The sequence below is a fragment of the Malaclemys terrapin genome, chromosome 4 (genome assembly GCF_027887155.1).
Source record: "Malaclemys terrapin pileata isolate rMalTer1 chromosome 4, rMalTer1.hap1, whole genome shotgun sequence".
Taxonomy (NCBI): Eukaryota; Metazoa; Chordata; order Testudines; family Emydidae; genus Malaclemys; species Malaclemys terrapin.
The window spans coordinates 93261226-93284878 of NC_071508.1; the positions used below are offsets into that span (position 1 = coordinate 93261226).

The 23653-nt window shown below is 48.2% G+C and overlaps 1 protein-coding gene across 1 annotated transcript in view; it reads right to left on the reverse strand.

The window, feature by feature from the left end:
- Positions 1-12839: 12839 nt before the first annotated feature.
- The window catches only part of SPINT1 (serine peptidase inhibitor, Kunitz type 1), a 28287-nt gene continuing 17473 nt past the window's right edge, over positions 12840-23653 (reverse strand). The window contains 8 exon segments of the mRNA XM_054026452.1: positions 12840-15386; positions 16691-16747; positions 17724-17894; positions 19710-19760; positions 20574-20699; positions 21067-21093; positions 21763-21933; positions 22950-23085. Of these exon segments, the coding sequence (XP_053882427.1) occupies positions 15190-15386; positions 16691-16747; positions 17724-17894; positions 19710-19760; positions 20574-20699; positions 21067-21093; positions 21763-21933; positions 22950-23085 (936 nt within the window). The 3' untranslated portion in view covers positions 12840-15189.

The following is a 23653-nucleotide window of genomic DNA, read 5'->3' on the forward strand; positions in this document are numbered from 1 at the left end:
TTAAATAGCTCCTTGCTCTCTGAGCAGATCCTAAGCTTCTAAGAGAAGCCTATCCAGCTGACTGGATAGAAAGAGAAATGAAGAGGGGGATGGAAAGTGTATGACTGGACATGGGCAGCAGGTATAATGGGCCAGGGGAGGCTAAGCCTCTTGTGCATCTCTGCTGCTTCCCCTGCAGTCTCCAGGCAGTGAGCAGGGGCTTAGGGGAGGGGGCCAAGTGGGACCTGGGCCTGGGGTGGAGCATGGGCGGGGCCTCAAGGGGAGAAGGCAGAGTGACAGCAGGCCTCTGGGCGGAGCAGGGGGTGGGGCCACAGTCCAGGCACTGGTGGCCCTCCCCACACTTCCAGGGAGCTTCCAGCACTCAGGCCCAGCCTCCCCAAATGTGGGAGTCATGCACCGCCCATGTGGCTGGATGAATAAGTTAACAATGGCTGAATGGGTATGGTCTCTGCTTGGGCAGACTTCTGCGAAGGTTCAGACTTCAAGGAAAGGGAAGAGAAAGAAGCAGAAAATACAAGGCCAGCTAGAGAAGGGAAGAGACAGATTCAAGTACCTATCTTTGCAAAGGGGAACAAAGAGAACCCTGGGAATTACAGACCAGTCAGCCTAACTTTCATACCTGGAAAGATACTGGAACAAATTATTAAACAATCAGTTCGTGAGCACCTGGAGGATAACAGGATGATACGGAGAGCCCCATGTTTTTTGCAAATATGAAATAACACAAAATAAAATGAAAAACAACATATCAAATGAAAAATTCCCCCCTCAGTGGCAGTTCCCATCCCACAAGGCTGGGCCTGGCTGGCTTCCTGCTCTGGACGTTGTGACCTGGTGCACAGAGTCGCAGAACCACTCAGGTTGGCACAGCTGCCTCTGTATCACAGCTGGGTCAAGCATGAGTGACGTTGACACCCTGAGTGCCAGGGCACGATGCCTAGAGTGGGAAGCTGGGCCCAGCCCTGCAGGACAGGAGCCGTCACTATATGGTGAGCGCAGGGAGGGCTCATTCTGCAACCCCCCAGCCTTGAGTGCATCCCGCCTCTGTGGGGGCAGCCTGGATAAAATGAAATAACACAAAATTCCCCAAAAATAAAATGGAAAATTAAAAAAGAATTTCACAGGACTCTAGTGATAAGTAAAAACCAACATGGCTTCGGCAAGAACAAATCATGCCAAACCAAGCTAATTTCCTTTTTTGACAGAGTTACTGGCCTTGTGGACGTGATATATCTCATTTTTAGTAAGGCTTTTGACACACTTCCCTGTGAGATCTCATAAGCAAACTGGGGCAGCGTGGTCTAGATGAAATTACCATTGAGCACTGGTGCACCTCAGTGCCTCCTGTTCTCTGGCTGTGGCACATAATAGTCTAGTCTCCTGTGAGTTTCATTTCTGTTGTTGGGTTTACTGGGCGGGTACTGGGTGGTGTTGGTGGCCTGTGATATACAGGAGGTCTGACTAGAATGAACTAATGATCCCTTCTGGCCTTAAACTCTATGACAGGCATCGGCAAACTTTCAGAAGTGGTGTGCCGAGTCTTCATTTATTCACTCTAATTTAAGATTTCGCGTGCCAGTCATACATTTAAACATTTTTAGAAGGTCTCTTTCTATAAGTCTATAATATATAACTAAACTATTGTTGTATGTAACATAGATAAGGTTTTTAAAATGTTTAAGAATCTTCATTTAAAATTAAATTAAAATGCAGAGCCCCCCAGGCCGGTGGCAGGACCCGGGCAGTGTGAGTGCCACTGAAAATCAGCTCGCGTGCCGCCTTTGGCATGCATGCCATAGGTTGCCTACCCCTGCTCTATGACTTAATCATCTGTGCCTCAGTTCCCCATTAGTAAGATGGGATTATAACACTTCCCTACCTCACAGTGGTGTTGTGAGGATAAATACATGAAATAGAGTGATGTGCTCAAATATTATTGTGAAGGGGGCCACATAAGTACCTTGGGTAGATAGAAGGATGCATTAAAGGGGATGGGATGGAATGAGAGGCTGTGGCTCCTTGAGCCTGAAGAGAGAAAAGGCTCTAGTATGTTAATTTCAGTACAGTACTGGTCTTCATTAAGCCAGAAGTCACTGGGTGGAGAAGTGAGTTTCCCACAGGGGTAGAATTGGTGTAATGAATGGTTGGCTGGAAGTGTGTTCACATACAAATTGCTGTAAAGAGCAGAATTTCTGGTTCAGGGAGTTCAGAAAGCTCCAATTCTCAGGCTAACAGAATAAAAGTTTCTCTTCAGAAATGTTTGCAGGCATTTTTCAACAGACCAGAGCGCCTGGGTACTCCTTGGGCGTGTCAGAACTGAGAACAAAGACGCAGACACCTTGTCTACATGGTGAAATTTGTGAAAATATCCCTATCATATGTGGCTCCACCAGCAATTGTGGATGGGGGAGGGAAGGAAAGAGCACCAGTGTCCAATATTTGCTGGCATTTTAAATATCATCTTGTCTAGACCTGCTGCGGGCAGCTTAGACAAAACCAAGGTAAAACTGCCAGTGGCTAGTCAACACCAACGCTCCCAGTCTCGCTAGCATCAGTGCTCCAGCAACAAGGGGAGGTTTTGCATGAAAACCACATCATGTATACAGCCAGAAATGGGCAAAGGCATTTCTGAGTGTCAATCAGTGACAGGACTCCACAGGGACTCCAGTCTCACCTAGGCTGGCTTATGAGCAAGGAAACCCAGAGTCATATTGCACCAAGTCATACCCATAGTCAACCAACTCCTTCCTTGTAAAAAGATACTCCAGTACTTTATATGGGCCACATTACAATAGTGATACTGTACTGCAGAATACTGTAACTTCTTTTTAATAAGGGCTCTAATACCCACAGGCAAAACCCATCCTATATTATATCTCTGTAATGACACTCAGATCTATTCCTGCTGACCAGGGGTCAGTATTTCCAAGCATTCTCTCATTGCTCCAGCCAGGGAATAAAGGCTTGTCTTCATAGGGAAATTGACCAGAATAGCTCCCTGTCTTGACACTTTTTCTGGAATAAGAGTGTCCGCACAAGAAGCTATTCCAGAATAGCTCTAGCATTTTAAATTCACACCATACCTTATTCTGGAATAACTGCCGCATGTAGGCAAGCCCGAAAACAAAGGTCCAAGAAATAAGGGGTTTAGGGTGCAAACTGTAGCATCAAACCACTCCTTCAGCATAATTAAACCCCAGGTCTGAAGTCACTGACACCCACCTATTAAGCCATGCCCCATGCAGTAACTTCACGGATACACCTCATTTAAACACCACACTACTGAGTTACAGAGAGGTGGAAGAGAGAGAAGAGCAAAGTAATGGGAGGAAGATGCTGGGTCTGCCAGATGAGCACCACACCCTGAAAAGGACTTGTCCAAATAACTGAGTCCCTACCTTGTGCCCAGACTCATGAGTGTGCATTCTACATGTTACCACAGCTGAGACTCAAACAGGATCCTGATGATTCATAACTGGACATATTGGCAAGTGAAAGCAGACCAGTGTCCTCTAGTGGTTGGAATCAGAAATACATAAATGTGGCATAGGCCCTATACTGCTCACCAGTAACAAAGATTCTTCTTTAGCTCCAGTGATGGATGCCTGTGCTTTTGGAATACATTATCAGGGAGTTCCAAGTAGTCATGGAATTGATACAATAAGGAGTGAATTTAAGAGATGAGCCAAAAAGGAGCCTCTCCCTCGCTAAGCCAGCAATAGCTGGTCCAAACTGGAAGTTGTTTTGCTTTCCCTAGCGAAGAATGCAGAGGAAACTAACAGAGAGCTACCTTCATTACAGTGCCCAAGAAGTTAGCTCCCCATCCCACACTGGGTATATCTACACTGCAGTGTAAGCCCAGGGTTCAAACTCAGGCTCAAACCTAACCCCCCTTCCATTTACACACAAATCTTGCTAACCCAAGGCTTAAACACACAGTCCCAGGGCCCCATGGGGGCGGAAGGTCTGAGCCTGAGTCAGGCTGGAAGCCAGAGTTCAAGCCCTATTGTTTCGCCATGTAGACGCAGCCCCACTGAACTCATGCTCTGGGAGTCTGCCAAAAGTATTCCACAGTCCCACTGGCTGACTTTCATTGTCCTCTGGACAGTCACGTTTGATAGACATTCCGTTTTCCCCACACTGAACCATGGAAAGGGCTAGAGTAGCAGGGCCGGCTCTAGCATTTTTGCCACCCCGAGCACCAAAAAAAAAAAGCCACGATCGGCAGCAATTCGGCAGCAGGTCCTTCGCTCCGAGAGGGAGTGATGGCCCCACTGCCGAACATGCCACCCCGCTCTTCATTGGCCTTCCCAGGCACCTGCTTGCTAGGCTGGTGCCTGGAACCGGCCCTGAGAGTAGCCACCTTTTGGGAGGGTGCCAGGAAGGCTGGGATATGGGTGGTTGGATTCAGGCCTACATAATGCAGTGTAGGTACTAGTGCCCCAGGTTGGTACCCAGGTTTAAACAATTCCTAAGCTCAGGTTACAAATGAATGTAGATGCTTAAGCACTAGGTTAACGACCCCAAGATCTGCTGACTCAAGTTCTAACAGGTTTCAGAGTAGCAAGCGTGTTAGTCTGTATCCGCAAAAAGAACAGGAGTACTTGTGGCACCTTAGAGACTAACAAATTTATTAGCGCATAAGCTTTCGTGGACTACAGCCCACTTCTTCGGATGCATATATCACACACACACACAGCTGCTTTCGTTGACACCTATTTAAATGCAACACTGTGACAGATTTAACACCTATTTCCCTTCAGCCAAGGGCTAAAAACTTTCTCTGCTCAGATCTGAGTCATCCAAGGAGTCCTTCATCAGAACAGGCAAAATGAGCTTTTGCATTCTTAACATTCCTAAAGATAAAAACACAAGCAGAGTTTAAACAAACACAACTTTTAGGCCTTCTACAAAGAGCCCCAAAGGGCAAAAACCGATCCCCCCCCCTTGTACTGGTCAGCTTGCAGTCTCACTAAACTGGCATCCAACTTGAAATGACTTTTCATTTAAACAATGAGATGGCTGAAAAGCTAGAGTTATCATTACCTTAAAGTACCACATCAGCCTAGTTCTTTGCCCACAGAGATAATAGTCTACCTATTGCAGTGTTGTTGTGGCCATGTTGTTCCCAAGATACTAGAGAGACAAGCTAGGTGAAGTAATATCTTTTATTTTTCAAAAGCTTGTCTCTGTCACCAACAGACCTTGGTCCAATAAAAGACATTACCTCACCTGCCTTGTCTCTCTCATATCCCACCTTGTCAAGGTGGAGCCATCCCATTGTCATGTGATGGTTTGCTAGTTTATTTATTTACATAACATAGTCATTGTGCCATAGGGAACCCAGACAGACCTGATATCATTTAAGTGTGAGCTAATGCTTCCTGGCTTAGGCACAGGGACTTGCACAGAGAACATGTGTTTCTCCTCAAGCAAATTGTGACTTAACTCACCCTCCCCAAGTGGGAGTGGGACTTCTCTCTTGCTCCCAGCAGGGTGGGCCCTGCAGGACAGGGTTAGACTGCTTTGGTGGAACAAGTTTCAGAGTAACAGCCGTGTTAGTCTGTATCTGCAAAAAGAAGAACAGGAGTACTTGTGGCACCTTAGAGACTAACAAATTTATTAGAGCATAAGCTTTCGTGGACTACAGCATCCGAAGAAGTGGGCTGTAGTCCACGAAAGCTTATGCTCTAATAAATTTGTTAGTCTCTAAGGTGCCACAAGTACTCCTGTTCTTCTTTTTGGTGGAACAGTATAAGCAAGGAGTTTCAATTCCTCTCATTCCATGAAGGCACAATGGTTCTAGGAAAGGGTTGAAGTCCATTAATGGAGCAGAGTAGGGAAGTCCAGGGTTGACTGAACAAACAATTTTTCCTCACCCCAGCAGGGTGGTGAGATCATATTTATAAAACCCTGTTACATACAATACACAGTGATTTCTTTAAGACCAACTGGTGCCCTGACCCTGCCTAGGGCAACAGTGACAATCTCAACTCACAATGCATATAGGCCTTCATTAGCCTGCGAGGACAGGAGGCCCAGGACAGGCTCTACCACCCCCTCCAGAACCATATTAAGCATCACAGGCTGCAACTCAGCAGAGAGGATTCCTTAAGACACTGTTCTGTTTCCACAGCAGTATTAACACAGCTCAGTCTGAATAGGAGCAACTCAGTCTAAAAAGTAACATGAGAGAGACAAGGTGGGTGAGGTAATATCTTTTATTGGACTAACTAACTTCTGCTGGTGAGAGAATCAGGGCCTGCAGTGGAGCCAGTCTCCAGGCAACCTAATAAGTGCAGCTGGCCTGCAATAAGCTGCCTGAGAGATGGGAAGAGTCAACAGACCGGCTCTCAAGCCCAGCAGCAGCAGGCGGGTCAAGTGGCTGCTTCTCAAAGCATTTGCCCAATGTCCATGGCTGCGATAACCCCAGCCCCACCTCACTCCTGGTAACCCAGTTCTAACTCTTGGTTCTGACACTGGCCTCTGACACCAGCTCTGCCCACTAGGGATGACCACCCAATTCCAGTCACTGGCAGACGCTTCCTATGTTGACGGAAGGGGTTTTCCATGGATGTAGATAATCCACCTCCCCAAGCGGCAGTAATGAGTGGGACACCGGGGGTTAGGTTGGCTTAACTAGGGTGCATGGGTGCCAAGTTTGTAGAATTTTTGGTGGTGCCCAGAATGGGTCCAAACAGAGATTGGCACCACCTGGACAGAACGGCTCTGAAAATATAAGCCCAAACATTGGTGGAGCCAGGCCCACCTTCCTGAATATTGGTGGAGCATGGGCACCACAGGCCTATACAACTTGCTGCCTATGCTAGGGTGCTCAGGGATGTGAATTTTCCACACCCCGAGTGATGTAGCTAGATCAGGGGATTCTCAAACTGTGGGTTGGGACCCCAGAGTGGGTTGGGACCCCATTTTAATGGGGTCACCAAGGCTGGTGTTGGCCCTGGGCCCTACCAAGTCTGAAGCCCAAGCCCAGGCCCCACCGCTCAAGGCTGAGGTTACATGCCCCCTGCCCAGGGCAGAAGGCTGGGGTGGCGGGGCTCAGGCAGGCTCTGTCTTTGGTACCCCCTCCTGGGGTCATGTAGTAATTTTTGTTATCAAAAGGGGGTCATGATGCAATGACGTTTGAGAACCACTGAGCTATATTAATCTATGCTTAAAATTTATACCAAGGCTCAGCAACTCCTACCAAGTATTAGGCCTAGTCTTCACTTACCGGCTGGTCCGGCGGCACGCCATCGATGTTCTGGGATCGATCCCGGAAGTGCTCACAGTCGGCGCCGGTACTCCAGCTCGCCGAGAGGAGTACGCGGCGTCGACGGGGGGAGACTTCCGGCCGCGTCTGGACCGCGGTAAGTTCGGACTAAGGTACTTCGAATTCAGCTACGTTATTAAGGTCAGGGTGCAGGAGGGGTGCAGGGTACGGCAGGGGGTTGGGGTGCCGCATGGGGTTCAGGGCAGTGGGTTTGGACGCAGGAAGGGTGAGGGGTGAGGCAGGGGGTCAGGGTGCAGGGTATGGCAGGGGGTTGGGGTGCAGGGGGCTCAGGGCAGGGGGTTCAGCTGCAGGAGTGGTTTGGGGGGCAGGATCTGGCCTGGCGCGTACTGGGGGCAGGGCAGGCTCCCTCGGATCCCTGTTCCCGACCAATGGGAGCTGCTGGGAGCGCTGTCTAAAGCAACAGAAACACACAGCCCCTCCACCCTCCCTTCCCCACGTTCCAGCCTCTTCCCGGAGCTGCGCAGGGCTCGTCCGGTGCACGTCCGGCCGCCACTCTGGTAAACCCTGCGGGAGGGGGGCTGCGAGGGGCTCGCGGGCGGCCCACGTGTTTGAGACCCCTGGACTAGCACTTCTAATGTACTGCACGAGCACGCATTGTTTGTGAGCAAAGCAGCTTCTCCTGAGAGCTCTTCATAAAGCAAAGGTTGCCTAGATTTACCACAAAGGGACATTATGCACTCAAGAGCAGGACATGGCAAAGCCAGAGGCAGCGTTAGCACTGGGGGATAGACCTGCAAAACACTTTGGGCTGCTGCCATCTACCCCCATTCCCACAAAACCAACTCCTTACCACCTGCGTGCACAATTTCTCACCCCCAGGCCCAGGTCTGGCCTGAGCCTTTCGAGAAGGGTTAGCGACACTATTTGGGGGGCTCCTCTCAGACTGACCCATTTTATACAGGCAGTGTAGATGTAGCTGTGTCAGTCCCAGGATATGAGAGACACAAGGTGGGTGACGGAATATATTTTATTGGACCAACTTCTGTTGTTGAGAGAGACAAGTTTCCAGCCATACAGAGCTCTTCTTCTTCCCGCTGAAGAGCTCCATGTGGCTTGAAAGTTTGTCTCTCTCACCAACAGAAGTTGGCCCATTTTATATATTTAACATGAGGGTGCAAGAAAGAAGTTTAGCTTTACACCACACCGTTTTTAATGTATGTTTCCTCATTGACTTGCCAGAGTCCCACAGACACTCTGTGGTAAAGCAGAGACTTGAACCCAGGTCTCCAAAACCCCCAGCTAGTGCCTTACCACCAGTTCACCCTTCCTCTTATTGCCTACTGGTGGTGGTGTCTATGCATAGTGGGCAAATTAAGCCTCGCAAGGGAAAGTTGTTCAAATGAGCCAGGGGTCTGCATGCTGCAAGGGACTCTGGGCGCCATGCTGAATTACAGCACTCCTGCAGTGCTATACAAACATTAACTAGGAACCACAATGTGGCAGGTACATTTTGTTATCCCCACTTTACACATTGCGGGAGGGTGTAATCCCAGCACTGAGCCTGACTGCCCTGTCGCCTAGGTCAGCATTCACTCACGACAAATTTCTGCCCCCACTATCCAAAGCCAGCACCTAGGCTCCCCAGGATTGCTGGTAATCACAAGGACTCCCCAGCATAGGTGGATGGCTTTGGTTTGCCAGGCCTTTTTTATTTTTTTTATGCTACCGCGTCTCTTATTAAAACATGAATGTCAAGAGAGGGAGGGAGAGAAATAAGAAGGATCAGTTTCTCCTAGAGGAAAGGAATTGAAGGAGGGTAAGAGTGCACTTTGCTGGGCTGGCTTCCAGCTTCCTCCTGGCACAGCTCTGCTTCCCCAATGACAAAGGAAGGAAGAAGACAGGAGCACAGCTGTCCTGGGAGGTAGAGCCCAGCCATTGACATGTGATGAGCAAGCCCTACTGAGAAAGCCAGCGCTTTGACCGGTGACTATTACTGTTCCCCAGGCTGCGGGTGTGAGTGAGGTAGGTACAGGCACAATGTCTTGGCAAAGTATAGGCCCCACTGAAAAGAGGAGTTGTTTAGGGTGGTCTGGGGTGGGAGGAAAAACAGTAGGAAGAATAGGTTGAAACTGAACAAAGAAGAATTGGAAAGAGAAGGTGGGTGAGGTAATAAACTGGCAGTGGTGCGAGGAGCGCCAGGAGCCCGAGTGCCTCAGATCAGGTCGGACGACAACACCATTGTCACACCGACGGCCAGGGGCTTGCTGGAGAGGACTTTGAAGGCTGCCATCCGCTCGCTGTACGTGGAAACCCTGAAGCGTAAACTGGACCAGGGTAAAGCCTTTGAGTTGACCAGCAAGTGGGACGCTAGCAACCACTTCCTCGCTGGGGGTGGCTTCACCCATTTCGCCGACTGGCGGTTCATTCACCGTGCCCGGCTCAACTGCGTCCCGCTCAACGGAGCCGTCCGCCACGGGAACCGAGACAAGCGTTGCAGGAAGTGCGGCTACCCCAACGAGACCCTGCCCCATGTCCTGTGCAGCTGCAAACCCCACTCCAGAGCCTGGCAGCTGCGCCACAACGCCATCCAGAACCGCCTGGTGAAAACCATTGCGCCACGCCTAGGGGAGATCTCCGTGAACTGCACCATCCCCAGTACTGACAGCCAGCTACGACCTGACGTGGTCGTCACCGACAAGGCCCAGAAAAAGATCATCCTCGTCGACGTCACGGTCTCCTTTGAGAACAGGACCCCGGCAATTCGCGAAGCCCGAGCTCATAAGCTGGAAAAGTACGCCCCCCTGGCTGACACCCTGAGAACGAAGGGCTACAAGGTGCAGATGGACGCCCTGATTGTCGGGAGCCCTGGGCGCCTGGGACCCCTGCAACGAGCGTGTGCTGCGGACCTGCGGGATCAGTCGATGCTATGCACGTCTCATGGTCTCAGATGCCATCCGATAGTCCAGGGACATCTACATCGAGCACCCATCACCGGCCACCGACAGTACCAGGAGGCGTGAGCCAGAGTGACATCATTCTCCCACTACGAGAAAGAGACCCAAGTGACCTTCTCCGTTGGATCATATGAACTGGAACCATAAACTCCCTGACCATTAAATCTCACCAAATGAGGGTCAATCCATCCTCATCATCATATCCACTCATTATTATCCACACCCGAACATAGCCACTTTATGAACTTCATACCCTCATATCTCAATGTCTGTACTTTGACCCATCAACCTTTTACCCCCAATCGGGGATATTGCAGATTATGTATTCCTCATGCCACCTTATCTTAAACCAAACTTTGCACCCTCGATAATCTGTATGTTATTTCCTGATAACCAGAAACTTCTATGCTCAAACTCTGTTCACTATTTTTTTCTTTAACATCATCTTAATAAAATTTTTAAATCTGTTGGTGAGAGAGAAGTTTCGGTTTACACAGAGCTCTTGGAATTGGAGCAGACTAGCAGGAAACATTTGGTAATTAGTGCAGTCTACTGAACTGCAACATGCAAAACATTTCCTGGCTGCAGAGTTACTGAACCTTTAGAGCCTAAGTTTCAGAGTAACAGCCGTGTTAGTCTGTATCCGCAAAAAGAAGAACAGGAGTACTTGTGGCACCTTAGAGACTAACAAATTTATTAGAGCATAAGCTTTCGTGGACTACAGCCCACTTCTTCGGATGCATATAGAATGGAACATATAATGAGGAGATATATATACACACATACAGAGAGCATAAACAGGTGGGAGTTGTCTTACTAACTCTGAGAGGCCAATTAATTAAGAGAGAAAAAAAAAAAAAAAAAAAAAAAAAAAAAAACTTTTGAAGTGATAATCAAGCTAGCCGAGTACAGACAGTGTGATAAGAAGTGTGAGAGTACTTACAAGGGGAGATAGTCAACGTTTGTAATGGCTCAGCCATTCCCAGTCCTTATTCAAACCGGAGTTAATTGTGTCTAGTTTGCATATCAATTCTAGCTCACCAGTCTCTCTTTGGAGTCTGTTTTTGAAGTTTTTCTGTTGTAATATAGCCACCCGCAGGTCTGTCACTGAATGACCAGACAGGTTAAAGTGTTCTCCCACTGGTTTTTGAGTATTTTGATTCCTGATGTCAGATTTGTGTCCATTAATTCTTTTGCGTAGAGACTGTCCGGTTTGGCCAATGTACATGGCAGAGGGGCATTGCTGGCACATGATGGCATAGATCACATTGGTAGATGTGCAGGTGAACGAGCCCCTGATGGTATGGCTGATGTGATTAGGTCCTATGATGATGTCACTTGAATAGATATGTGGACAGAGTTGGCATCGGGGTTTGTTACAAGGATAGGTTCCTGGGTTAGTGGTTTTGTTCAGTGATGTGTGGTTGCTGGTGAGTATTTGCTTTAGGTTGGGGGGTTGTCTGTAAGCGAGGACAGGTCTGTCTCCCAAGATCTGTGAGAGTAAAGGATCATCTTTCAGGATAGGTTGTAGATCTCTGATGATGCGCTGGAGAGGTTTTAGTTGGGGGCTGAAGGTGACAGCTAGTGGTGTTCTGTTATTTTCTTTGTTGGGCCTGTCTTGTAGGAGGTGACTTCTGGGTACTCGTCTGGCTCTGTCAATCTGTTTTTTCACTTCAGCAGGTGGGTATTGTAGTTTTAAGAATGCTTGATAGAGATCTTGTAGGTGCTTGTCTCTATCCGAGGGATTGGAGCAAATGCGGTTATATCTTAGAGCTTGGCTGTAGACAATGGATCGTGTGGTGTGTCCTGGATGGAAGCTGGAGGCATGTAGGTAAGTGTAGCGGTCAGTAGGTTTCCGGTATAGGGTGGTATTGATGTGACCATCGCTTATTAGCACAGTAGTGTCCAGGAAATGGACCGCTTGTGTGGATTGATCTAGGCTGAGGTTGATGGTGGGATGGAAATTATTGAAATCATGGTGAAATTCCTCAAGGGCTTCTTTTCCATGGGTCCAGATGATGAAGATGTCATCAATGTAGCGCAAGTAGAGTAGGGGCGTTAGGGGACGAGAGCTAAGGAAGCGTTGTTCTAAGTCAGCCATAAAAATGTTGGCTAAGGAGAGCCTTTAGAGCCTAAGGAGATCAGTGTGTGAGGAGGTGGGGGAGGGTTATCCTGGTTTTCACACACATCCGTCACGGATATAAGCAAAATTTCCATTACAGTGGCTGACTGATCAACAGCCCCAAGGTATAGAAAGAACTACACGTGGGAAAAGAAGAGAATGTTTGGGTTTGGTTTCAAAGACCCAAAACCAGTCTGACTAGCTGGAAGCCCAGTTTCAGGCTACACCCTTCCCTTGCTCCCTGTGTGTGTTAATGGGAAGCAATCTCATTCCCAGAATGCCTCACATCTAGTCATTATCTATGTAAATCAAGTATTTCTGCTGCATTCATCACTATAGTATTTTGTGCTTAACAACTCCCCCCACCCCAACAGTGTGGGCTCATTCCTCTCCCCTGAGGCAGATACCACAGAGCCACTTCAGCCCCATCCCCCAAGCCACTACAACCTCAGCAGGGATGCTGGTGCTGGGGGAAGACTCCTCACTGACATGGAGGACAACATTCCTCAGACACTTCTCTCAAGCCAAATAAAGACGAACAACATTTTATTAAAATCTGCATTTACAGAGGGAGCAAAATCAAGAGTTACACAGGCATGGGGGGTTGTAGAAAAGCGCAGGAGGCTGGGTGTGGAAGAGGTGATACAAGGCAGACCAGAAAAACATAAGAGAGCCTGGCAATGGGCAGGTACTCAGGCAGGCGTCTGCATGCCCTTTGCCATCCCTTCAGGGGGCAATTGTGGGTATCAAGCCTGCAATCAGAGCACCAGCAGCTTGGGGGCAGTCATCTCTCCCTACTCATCATCCTCCCAAGAGAGAGACAGCCCTGTTGAACTCACACCCGAGGGGTCCGAGCGTCACTCCATTAGAGAAGAGATTATAAATCACTTCATAACCTTCCCCAGGACATCCACCAGTGCCAGCCCACCACAGCCACAACCCTCTAGGGATGGGTCCCACACGCTTGTGTCCAAACATTAAAAAAAATAAAAATAAAAATCCTGTACATTTAAAATTTTTAAAATTCATAAAAGAAAATGATCCAGGTTATCACTTCATAGTGGATATTTCCAAAGCAGCAGACATGGGGAGTACAGGCTCCAATCCCAGTATTAACCCAATGCTTCAGAAGCATTTCACAGATGACAACTCCTCACCCAACTAGAGAAAGTTGGGTTCTGTTCTAAGAGCAGCAGTAGCCTGGACTATTAGGTGCATGGCTGGGGTGACAGGCCCCATCACGGTCACTGAGAGAAGCAGGAGTGCAGAGTAAAGGGCTTAGTCTCTGCCTGGGGTTGGGACTTCGTACTCAGCTACTCAACAAGAACGTGAGTGAGTACAGGGACTAGTGTCTGGGCAAGTTCTCAGAGCCTCATGTAGCTAGACTTCAATGATAGCAGCTGGGCTCATCTTGTTCCAGTCAGAATAGGGATGGGAGAAAAAAGTGGCATGAATAAGAAAACCAGGACGGTTCGCTTTCCTCTGCACAGCCCGAATTGGGGCTCTCTCAGGTATGTTGATCAGCAGAGGGGCACTCTGGCACTGCGTATGATTGTCAGCCTCAAAATATTAAATAAAGGAAAATTTACAAAAAAAGGTTACAAGCTAACCACATTGGGCTGCTCCAGACAGCCGTCCCCAACTGCAGAGCCAGGCCATCACCTGGGCAAATCCAGAGGCCCATGAGCAGTTTCACCAGAGCTGGGACTAGTACACCCTGTGGTTTGGGACATGAGACAATGGACCAGCATGCTTGCTCACCCTCCCTCCCTCAACTTCACCTCTATCCATCTTTGGAGCATGGGTGGGAAGCTGCTCATTTCTCCATATGTGTCCTCTTCCTCCAAAAAGCCAATCAGGGTCCTTTTGCCAGGATACTACCTTGTTCCCATACTGTGCTGACTGACCCCTTCCCTATGGCGGAACTTACCATGAGCAACCAACAGGTGGCGCTAGTTCAGCACAGGTGAAGCAAGGGTACTGACTGAACCTGCCAGGGTGGAAAGGCAACTCTTTCCATCTCCCCCTAAGACTAGCTAGAAAACTAGGGACACAGCCTTCCATTCACTTTAAGTAAGACTATGCACATTTGCAAAGAGTGTTCAGAGACTAGACTGTCATCCTGAAAAACAGACACATGGCAAGCCTTGAGACGGGGAAGACAAAGGAGGGCGCATGTAAAACTCGTACTGCAGATCGTTTGGGGAGATATTAGTTGCACATTTCTGTAATATCTGTTCAAAACTCAAACAGCAATCAAAATGTAGACAATCCTGTCTTTCCTGTCATAGGAAGAGAGATCATTTGAAAGACTGGCACATAGTTCACAGCACTGACTGAGCCAGTCACGTGAAGCATGCAAGCCCAGACAAATTCTCACTGAGACCCCCAAGTTTGGCATTGGGACAGGACCACCTAGGGAAGGTGGTTTGGGGACAGGATGGATATGAGGAGATGGTTGGATAGACCTAGAGTGGGCAGTTTTACATGTCACAGGGTAAAAAAAAAAAAAGAAGCTGGTTCTGGTGGGCCTGCAGAAAAATTAATGCCACATAAAAGTCAAACCACAGCCCCTTCAGTAGGTACAGCAAATCCTTCTGCCGCTCTTGCTTAGAGTGGAAGGCACAAAACCATTTCAGAGCTGTGACTGGATTGCTCGAGATGAAGAAGGGGAAAAAGTCAAGAGATGAACTAAAATCCTTCCCCATACCTTCAGCTTCAAGAGCAACCACGAGCACTTGGGACATGGCTAGTGTCTACTGCCATGCTACAAATATCTTCTAACAGAAAAGGAAGCAAAGAGTCCTTCAGGCATAGGCCTTTGTTTCTAATACAAACAGTACATGGAACTGTGCCCAATCTGAGGGAAGTGCTTGGGGTCAGATGGGTTTGGTTGTACTGTTGTAAACCAGGTGCTCAGTATCCTCTGTGGTGGAGAGGGTTGAGTTGGTAGCAGTGGTAGGTTGGCGTCGCCGGCTGTTCTTCTTTCTATTCTTCAGGAAGAAGTAGCCAATGATGACCAGGACTACCATTATGCAGATACAAAGGAGCACTGCAATAGCCACCTCGAAAGCACCTGTAAGGGGGACACACACAGTTACAAGGGCTGCTCTGCTACTTCTGTTGCGGCATTAACAGGCAGGAAAAAGCAAGAGGTACAGAGCTGGGTCACCACCTGGTGCTGGCAAAGGACACTGTATGAGCTTTCAACAAGGACTAGTGACTGGACAGCAGGATGTTTAGCTCAGCAGTTGGTGGAGATGAAGAAAGAGCATGACTGGATGACTCAAGGAGCTGGTAAGGATATACAGAGCCTTTCACTTCCAGGTCATGGTTCAAGTTCCACTCGAGTCAGTTCTCAAAGTTATTACCATCTGAAGGCTGTTCAGCTACTTGGAGGTTGGACATCTGTATTAAACATATAACCTTATCCCCAACATCAAGTGGAGTCTCTGCAGGGTGGCCAAGAGATGGCTGAGCTTAGAGGAGGAACTACTTAGGGGTAATTCCTCCAGATAAAGTAGATTAGCAGGGGAGTGTCAGGAAACTCATAGTACTTCTGCCCAAGCTATAGCTGTTCTGTGCATCAGTCTCCAGTGACATTAATTGGGCGCCTGTCATAAGCACTGAAGTCATTTAAGTTTGGCACATTTGAGGACCGTGGCAAATCTGAGAGGAAGGTTCAGTCTCTGGGACATTGGGAATGGAGAAGAATCACCTTAGGAGCAGTTTGCTCTGGGAGAAACTCTCTCTCAACACAGGTTTGGGATGAATGGTAACTCACGTTAAAATGTGAGTGTTGTATGTTTAAGATCATTAACTTCAGGCCCATTGCAATTGTAGCTTGGAGCGTTAGTGTTGTTAAACACATACAACCCTGCTCCCATGTGAACCAACATTATTCAAATACCCACCAGTGTCTAGCTTATCCTCAGCTATCCAGGTCAGTGGGGGACATGCCAGCCTGGCTATGAGGGGAGAGTGTCTTCCCCGCTGTTCTTTGATGCCTACAGATTATAGGGCTCAATTCTCTTCTCACTTATACTAGGGTGAATTAGGAGTAACTACAGAGGTTAAGTATCAGGGGGTAGCCGTGTTAGTCTGTATCTACAAAAACAACAAGGAGTCTGGTGGCACCTTAAAGACTAACAGATTTATTTGGGCATACAGAGGTTAACTGAGTCACACAGGAGTGAGAGATGAGAAGGAATCCCACAGATCCATTTCCCTTGTCCCATGAAGACCACATTACTTCCTGTAGTTAGATGTGATGTTCCTTCCCCCCCCCCCCCCCCCCCGGTTATGAAGTGCAATACATTCCACGAGACAGGGAAGGAAAGGTCATGACAAACATGTCACGTGAGTAGAATTCTTACTTACTCAAGCCAGCTTGCTGGGTCCCATATGCTCCCCATCTCTGGCCAATCACATCTGCCTCTGCACAGGGAACAAACAAAAATATAGTCTCATGAGAGAGCTGGGAACAATGGAGTGAGGCGCCAGCCTCCCAGGACAGTTTCATGCTGGAGTCAAACTGCATACCTGGAATTAACCACCAGAGTATTCCCTTTCAGCATCCCCTCAACCCATCCAGGGCATTATTGTCCATTTCTTTAATTCTGGCTTCTCTCTTTCTCTACAGATACAGGAATCTGGGGAGGGGAGAGTCTCCCTTCTGATAGCCCCAATGGGGGGAAAATGTGCTCTTGGGGCAGGCCAGGGAAGGATGGTATTGATCCACCCAACACTTCAGAGAAAGCGTCAGAGCAGGAGTCTCTCTGCTTCCTTACTGACGCAGCTCAGTGAAATCCCTTCTTTGGGACCTTCTCCCCACCCACTCAGACAAGACACAATCTGAACTAGATGATGTAAAACTAGTTTCTAGATGCATGTTTTAGCACATTTGAGTCAACAGTCCTGACAGAGAGGACCTACAGGTTTGGGGGCATGTGTCTCCCCACCACCAAATATCCAGTTTTGCCTCCTACATTGTTGTACTAATGTGATGACCCTGAAAAGGGCAAACAGATACCCGTGGCCCCTAAACTGGGCCATTTCACTCCAGTGTCAAGAACTATTGGAATTCTCTCTGGCTGAACATCCAAGAACCAATGCCTTGCACATCGATATCCAAAATGCTCTTCCAGTTCACAGCAGTAACGGAGCTCCAGAAACTCCCAAGAAAAGTAGGGTGGCCTGGGGGAAATTGTACTGCAGAGTGTTATTTTCTGGGTGCTCCACATGAGCAATCAGACAGAATGAGGAGCTTTGTGGAGAGAGGCCAGGGTTAGAGAGCAATGCTCCATCTCATGCTCTGCAGAGCTCTGGCCTATTTGGAGCCAGGGAATTTAACTTGGAGGGTTTCACTGTGGTAGAGATGCTGGCCCCCACACTCCACAGCCCTGCTGCTTACTTGTGATGCCTGCACATGATTTCAGACACTCTTCTTCTTCCTCAAAGTTATTTCGGTTGCCTTCACAGCCCCCATAGGTGAAGCGGTCACATTTCTCGGTGAATGGGTTGTAGTACCAGCGGGGGATGCTCTTTTGGCACATCCCAGTGTCTGGTAAATCCACACAGTGACCTGGCAAAGCAAGAGAGGTGTTCGGGCTCAACCAGCACATTTACACAGCATCCGCGCTTTGTAACTCCTCTAGTGCCCCGTGTGCCACTCTTCAGTCTCCAAGCCACTTTGTGGCACCTATTTCCTAGAGTTAGCAAAGATTATCAACATCCGATTGACATAACTGCCAACCAATTGCGACGCACTGGCAACAATCACCCTCACAGCCCCGAAAGTGCATGGAGGGGGGAGGGGGGGGGATGTAGCTAATTAGGGCATTTTAGCAGAGGCTGGAAGAGGATAATGCTGTTCTCATCAGGAGAGAGAGAGAGAGAGAGATCAGTGCCCCCCAGTAAGGACTTGTCTACAAGAAGAATTGACTGCAATAGCTATTCCACCAAATAGCTCTAGCATGTTAAATTCACACCCTACCTTATTCTGAGGTCACTTCCCTGTGTAGACAAGCTCTAAGCATGGTGGCTTAAAAGAAGGGAAAATCTCCCCTCTCCACAGAGCAGGGAGAGCACTCCACCAATCACTGCAATGAGCAAGAACTAACGAACCCAACAGCTGCCGTTGGTCGGTTAGAACGGATATTTGAACAGAGAGAGGGTGGGGTAGAGTCCAAAGTTAATCCTGAGGTTCTCATCCATCTAACATTACACCAGTGCCTGGCTGCCAAGGGTTCAAAGTTCACTTAAACAGGACACTGCCAAGCAGAACTGCCACTTATCCATAGGTTTCCCCAGAAGGCATCCGAGTGTGGTCTAGGCATCAGGTCTGGCATTAGAACCACACACTCAAATCCTTGCAAAGTTGACTGAGCAATTCATCCTCCCATGTTTAGACAGATGGATGCAGTGAGTGCCATGCAATTTACTGCCTGGGGGAGGATGGGGGTGGGAGGAGCGCTCTGGAAGAGCATGGCACTATTTACCGTGTTGAAGCGGTTTTACTCTGGTTATCCCTCCTCTATACTATTCAGGCAATCAAACAGTGTTGAAATAGATTCGGGAAATGCTTTTAGACCCAGTGTCAATGGGATCAGTCAGGCACTGACTGGCTTATGCTAGGCAAGAGTCCTTTTCTGGGATAGGCAATTTCCCACTATGCACTATGTGGAAGAAGGCTAAACTAGCCTTTCAGGATTTGTAACATACATACTGTGACAGACCCAGACCAGTGGGGTACAGGAGTCTGGTAGAGGGCAAATATACTGGTCACTAGATGGAGTAGTTTTCTGTTCCCTGAGTGACCAGAGAAAGGGCTGCACTAGAGTAATCAGGAACCTGCTAGAACCAGTTAAGGAAGGCAGGCTAATTAGGACACCTGGAGCCAATTACGAAGAAGCTGCTAGAATCAATTAAGGCAGGCTAATCAGGGCACCTGGGTTTTAAAAGGAGCTCACTTCAGTTTGTGGTGTGAGTGTGAGGACCTGGGAGCAAGAGGCACAAGGAGCTGAGAGGGTGATGGTGAGTTGCTGGAGGACTGAGGAGCACAAGCGTTATCAGACACCAGGAGGAAGGTCCTGTGGTGAGAATAAGGAAGGTGTTTGGAGGAGGCCATGGGGAAGTATCCCAGGGAGTTGTAGCTGTCATGCAGCTGTTACAGGAGGCACTATAGACAGCTGCAATCCCCAGGGCCCTGGGCTGGAACCTGGAGTAGAGGGCGGGCCCAGGTTCCCCCCAAACCTCCCAATTGATCTGGACTGTGGGTTCTTCTAGAGGGGAAGGTCTCTGGGCTGTTCCCCAACCCATATGGTGAATCTCTGAGGCAAGAAAATCTGCCAATAAGCGCAGGACCCACCAAGATAGAGGAGAAACTTTGTCACAATACCTTGCGTGGTTGTAACATTGATTTTCCGTAGTTTATTGAACTCTATTGCATCTGCAAAAAGAAACAGCGCATAGGATAGAAATGTACAGTCCCCAGCTCAAGTATGAAACTCCTCCACCCATCCCAAGGTATGTGGAGAGAGAGGTCTTTGTGGGACACTCCCTAACTACTTTCTTCTCCCTTCTGCTAGTATCATACATAAGGCAGGGAAAGAAGCTATAAATCAAGGTCCACAAATATTTGAAAGCAGTTTAAAAAAAAAAAATCAAGTGGGAGGGCGGGGGGGAGAGAGTCATGTCACTCCAGACTTTTAAAATTAATACTGGTTTGATGCTCAAGAGAAGAGAGAGGGGAATCACAGAATATATGCAGGCTGTAGGATCAGAAAACAAAAGGATCCCAGGAATTATCTGTCATGACACACAAGCGAGGAGGTGGTTAAGTAGTTCAGCTTTTTGCCATGTCAGGTGCAAGCTATTAGCAGGACATTCTTGTAATGTTTAAGAGACTGGGAGAAGTCGAGGTGGCAAAAAGTATTTGGAGATGGTACATGAGACCAGGTAAGGTCACTCAGGGATAAGATATAGAGGGAGAAAAGGACAGAACCCTGAGGGTCACAGACAGAAGGGTAGACTCCAGAGGAGAGAGAGCAGAGAAAGAATCCAGGAGGTAAGGGAGAGTCAAGAACAACATGATCAGCAGTGTTGGGCCTCTCAAATGCTAGTGACAGGGCAGTACTGTGAAAATGCTTATGTGTGAGAGATCCAACTGGGTTAGGAGACCAGAGTACTAGGCTACAGTGAGATGTATCCATCTTCAGGTACTAAAGTTGGAAAGTTTAGGACCCAGACTTTAAATACTTACACAGCTCACAATACGCCTCATCTGATCCATCTGCACAATCTGAAGTTTCATCGCATTCCAGGAAACTATCAACGCAGCAGCCATCTCTGCATTTGAAGTGGAAGGACTCACAGTTCCCATTGCACACTGTAATAGAAAGACAGATTATGGGTTTTTTGGGGTGGAGGAAAGGATGTTCACCAGAAAAGCCTCTCCTCCTGGCACCCAGATATGTCATGAAAGACTTGTGCCTCCCTGTGAGCTTCCTGGGGCATGGGAAGCCTGGACAGTACTCTCTTCAGAGTCCATCAGTGCCACTCCGAACTTGGTCCAAGGAAGTCAGTGTGGAATGAAGCAACGTGCCTCCTTTCCCCAGGAGTGAACATGCTGCCTCTTTCATGATTTGGAAGTGCAGAGTGCTAGCTATAGAGACTAAAATCTAATCTCTGTAGTGTTTTTTCATTCACACTTATTGGAGCACACTGCATTAGACAGAGAGGTATGAGACGCCTACCTGGCTTGGCCCGTTTTCCAAAAGAACCTTGAGAAAAGACATAAAAAAAAGCTACATTATTTTGGTGAATCAGAGTCTGTTCTATACTGTCACTATGCCTCCCCCAATAACCAAGGCTACCCTAGCACAACGGCTACCCGGGACAAACATTTTGATTGTTTACCAGAATCCCATATTGCATTTTCCAGGAAGTCTATACCCTGTGTGGGGAGGGAAGGTGGGAAAGGTACTGACTGCTCTGAAGTCCCTCCCATCTCACCCCTCCTAAGCCAGTCAAGTTATTCCAAATTGTCTTTCCTGTCTCCATTCCTCTGCCCCCACCGTAAGCTCAATATGAAGCACAGTGGCCTGGAAGAGGCCCCATGAATTCATCACATTGCAAGCTTTGCTGATTGGCTCTTAGCAGTAGCACAGCTGAGCATTTGTTAACGGGTGTAAGGAGAGCTGAATTTCAGGCACCTCCAGGGCAAGACACCTTGTTCTGTGGCTACATTTATAGGTAGCAGGAATAGGATTTTGAAAGTAAGTCTGTGGCCACAGAAGTGTAGTAAACACCAGTCCCTGAATGAACTTCTTTCACACCATGGTGAGGAACGTTGACTAGACAGAAACTTCAAACTAAATACCAAGTATATGCCAATCAATGGAACCATGAGATCCCACTGACCCAGGGGTTTCCTCTATAGATGGACTCACCTTGAACATTCTTGCAGGCAAGTTTACACTCTTCCTCCCGTACGTAGTTATTCTTGTTGGCCTTGCAGCCCCCAAAGGTGAATTTCTCACATTGCTGAGACGCTGGATTGTAGAACCAGCGGGGAAAGGACCCACGGCACCGACCCACCTTACTAGGAGCCAAGCAGAACTCTGGAATGTAAGAAAGGTACCCCAATGCAAAAAGTCTGCATACGAGGCTGGAGCTCATTTTACTTCAACTCCACAGCTGGAGTATGGATGCTTGGCCTTCCTGAAATATCAGGAGGTGGGCTGGATCAGCAGCAATGACTGCAGCTTGCTACCAAGGGTGGAATCAAGCACTAGCTAATCTGGCACCAATTCTCCCATCTTTGTAGCTGCAAAGGGAGGGCAGGAGCAGGCACTGGTGGCTTGTGGGAGGGCTAGGGGGAGTTTTCCCAAAGACTACACATATCTTGAGCTCAGTCCAAGGAGGTTCCGCCTAAAAATGTTTTCTTGTCTGCATTCTAGGGAAGTCTATTTACCGTGGGGAGGGAGGACACCTCTGCTTAAGGCACCAGTGCCTAATGGCCACCAAGAACCCACACTGCCTCGTTGATGCATAACTCTGAACATCTTGATTGCCAGGTACAAGTCCTTTGTAACAAATTTGATAATCAAATCCATGGCCATTTAGGATTTCACACTGACAGCTGTCACTATGCTGCACACCATGGTTATTTGGCACTTTACAGTGTAAGCAAGGAATTAAAAACCACACACACACCACACACACACGTACTGCTTCTCCAAAAGCACAAGCTCTTACCTGAGCTAAAGGACAATCGTTGTAAGGTCTATGATATAGAGCTGATCAGTTTTGGTCCCATCCGATAAAGGGCAGAGTCTCACACACACAGTCAGTTCATTACCATGTGTTAGTTCTGCATGGGGACTGGAGAAACTGAGACAGGCAGTGGTGGACGGGGAGACTTTATACTTATGAAGTTTAGGCATGGTAGGTTGAATTTTCATCTCGAGAAACTTCATACAGTTATCCTGCCTCCAGTCCCTCAACATATGGTATTCCCATGCACCATCTCCCAGAAGAGTGCTGATAACATTGTTGCTCTAATAAGTTATTAGCAAGCTATCTTAGCTGGGACCCCTGGAGATTCTAGTTCAAAGGTCTATCTGGGTAGACTCACCTTCAGTCTGTTCAGCTGTCAGGACCATGATCGTGATGTTGGTGGAGTCCTGCTGGCCAGCACTGTCTGTGACAGTGAGCTGGACGACATACTGCCCCTCCTGCAGGTTGGAGATCTTGGCTTGATTTTCCTCTTCCTTCGAGAAAGCAAAACAGTCATAGAAAGAGCTGGCATATCAAACCATAGGGGGGTATATGCATGTGTGTGTGTTGCATCAGGAGGAGAGCCGCTGAGCTAAACCTGGAATAGGCTTCCACCCATTGTCATTTTGTAAAGCTCTCTGGGATTCTTTACAACTATGGGCTAGATTCTGGCTGCCCATGCCCAAGGGGGCTAAGGGAGGCAAATAACACCACAGCCTCAGCACCGTAGCATGCTCAATCTAGATACTGGTGGTCTTTGGGGCACTACACTTTGGACTAGCCAATAAGCCCAGTAGTGCTACAGGCCCTGATGATCTTACAGCCAGACAGGAGGCATGGGTTCTATTCCACACTCTGCCACTGATTTGTTGTGCGGTTTTGAGAAAGTCACTTAGCAGCTCAGCTTCCCCATCTGTAACATGATGATAAAACCTTATGTAAAGAACACCTCAGTGACAGGCGTTCTAAGTGTGGTGTTGTTGCTTACTAGTCTTTGTGTACACCAGCCATGCCATCTGACAGCAGGCATCAATGGGTCCTGAGTCTTGGCTTTAATTAGCT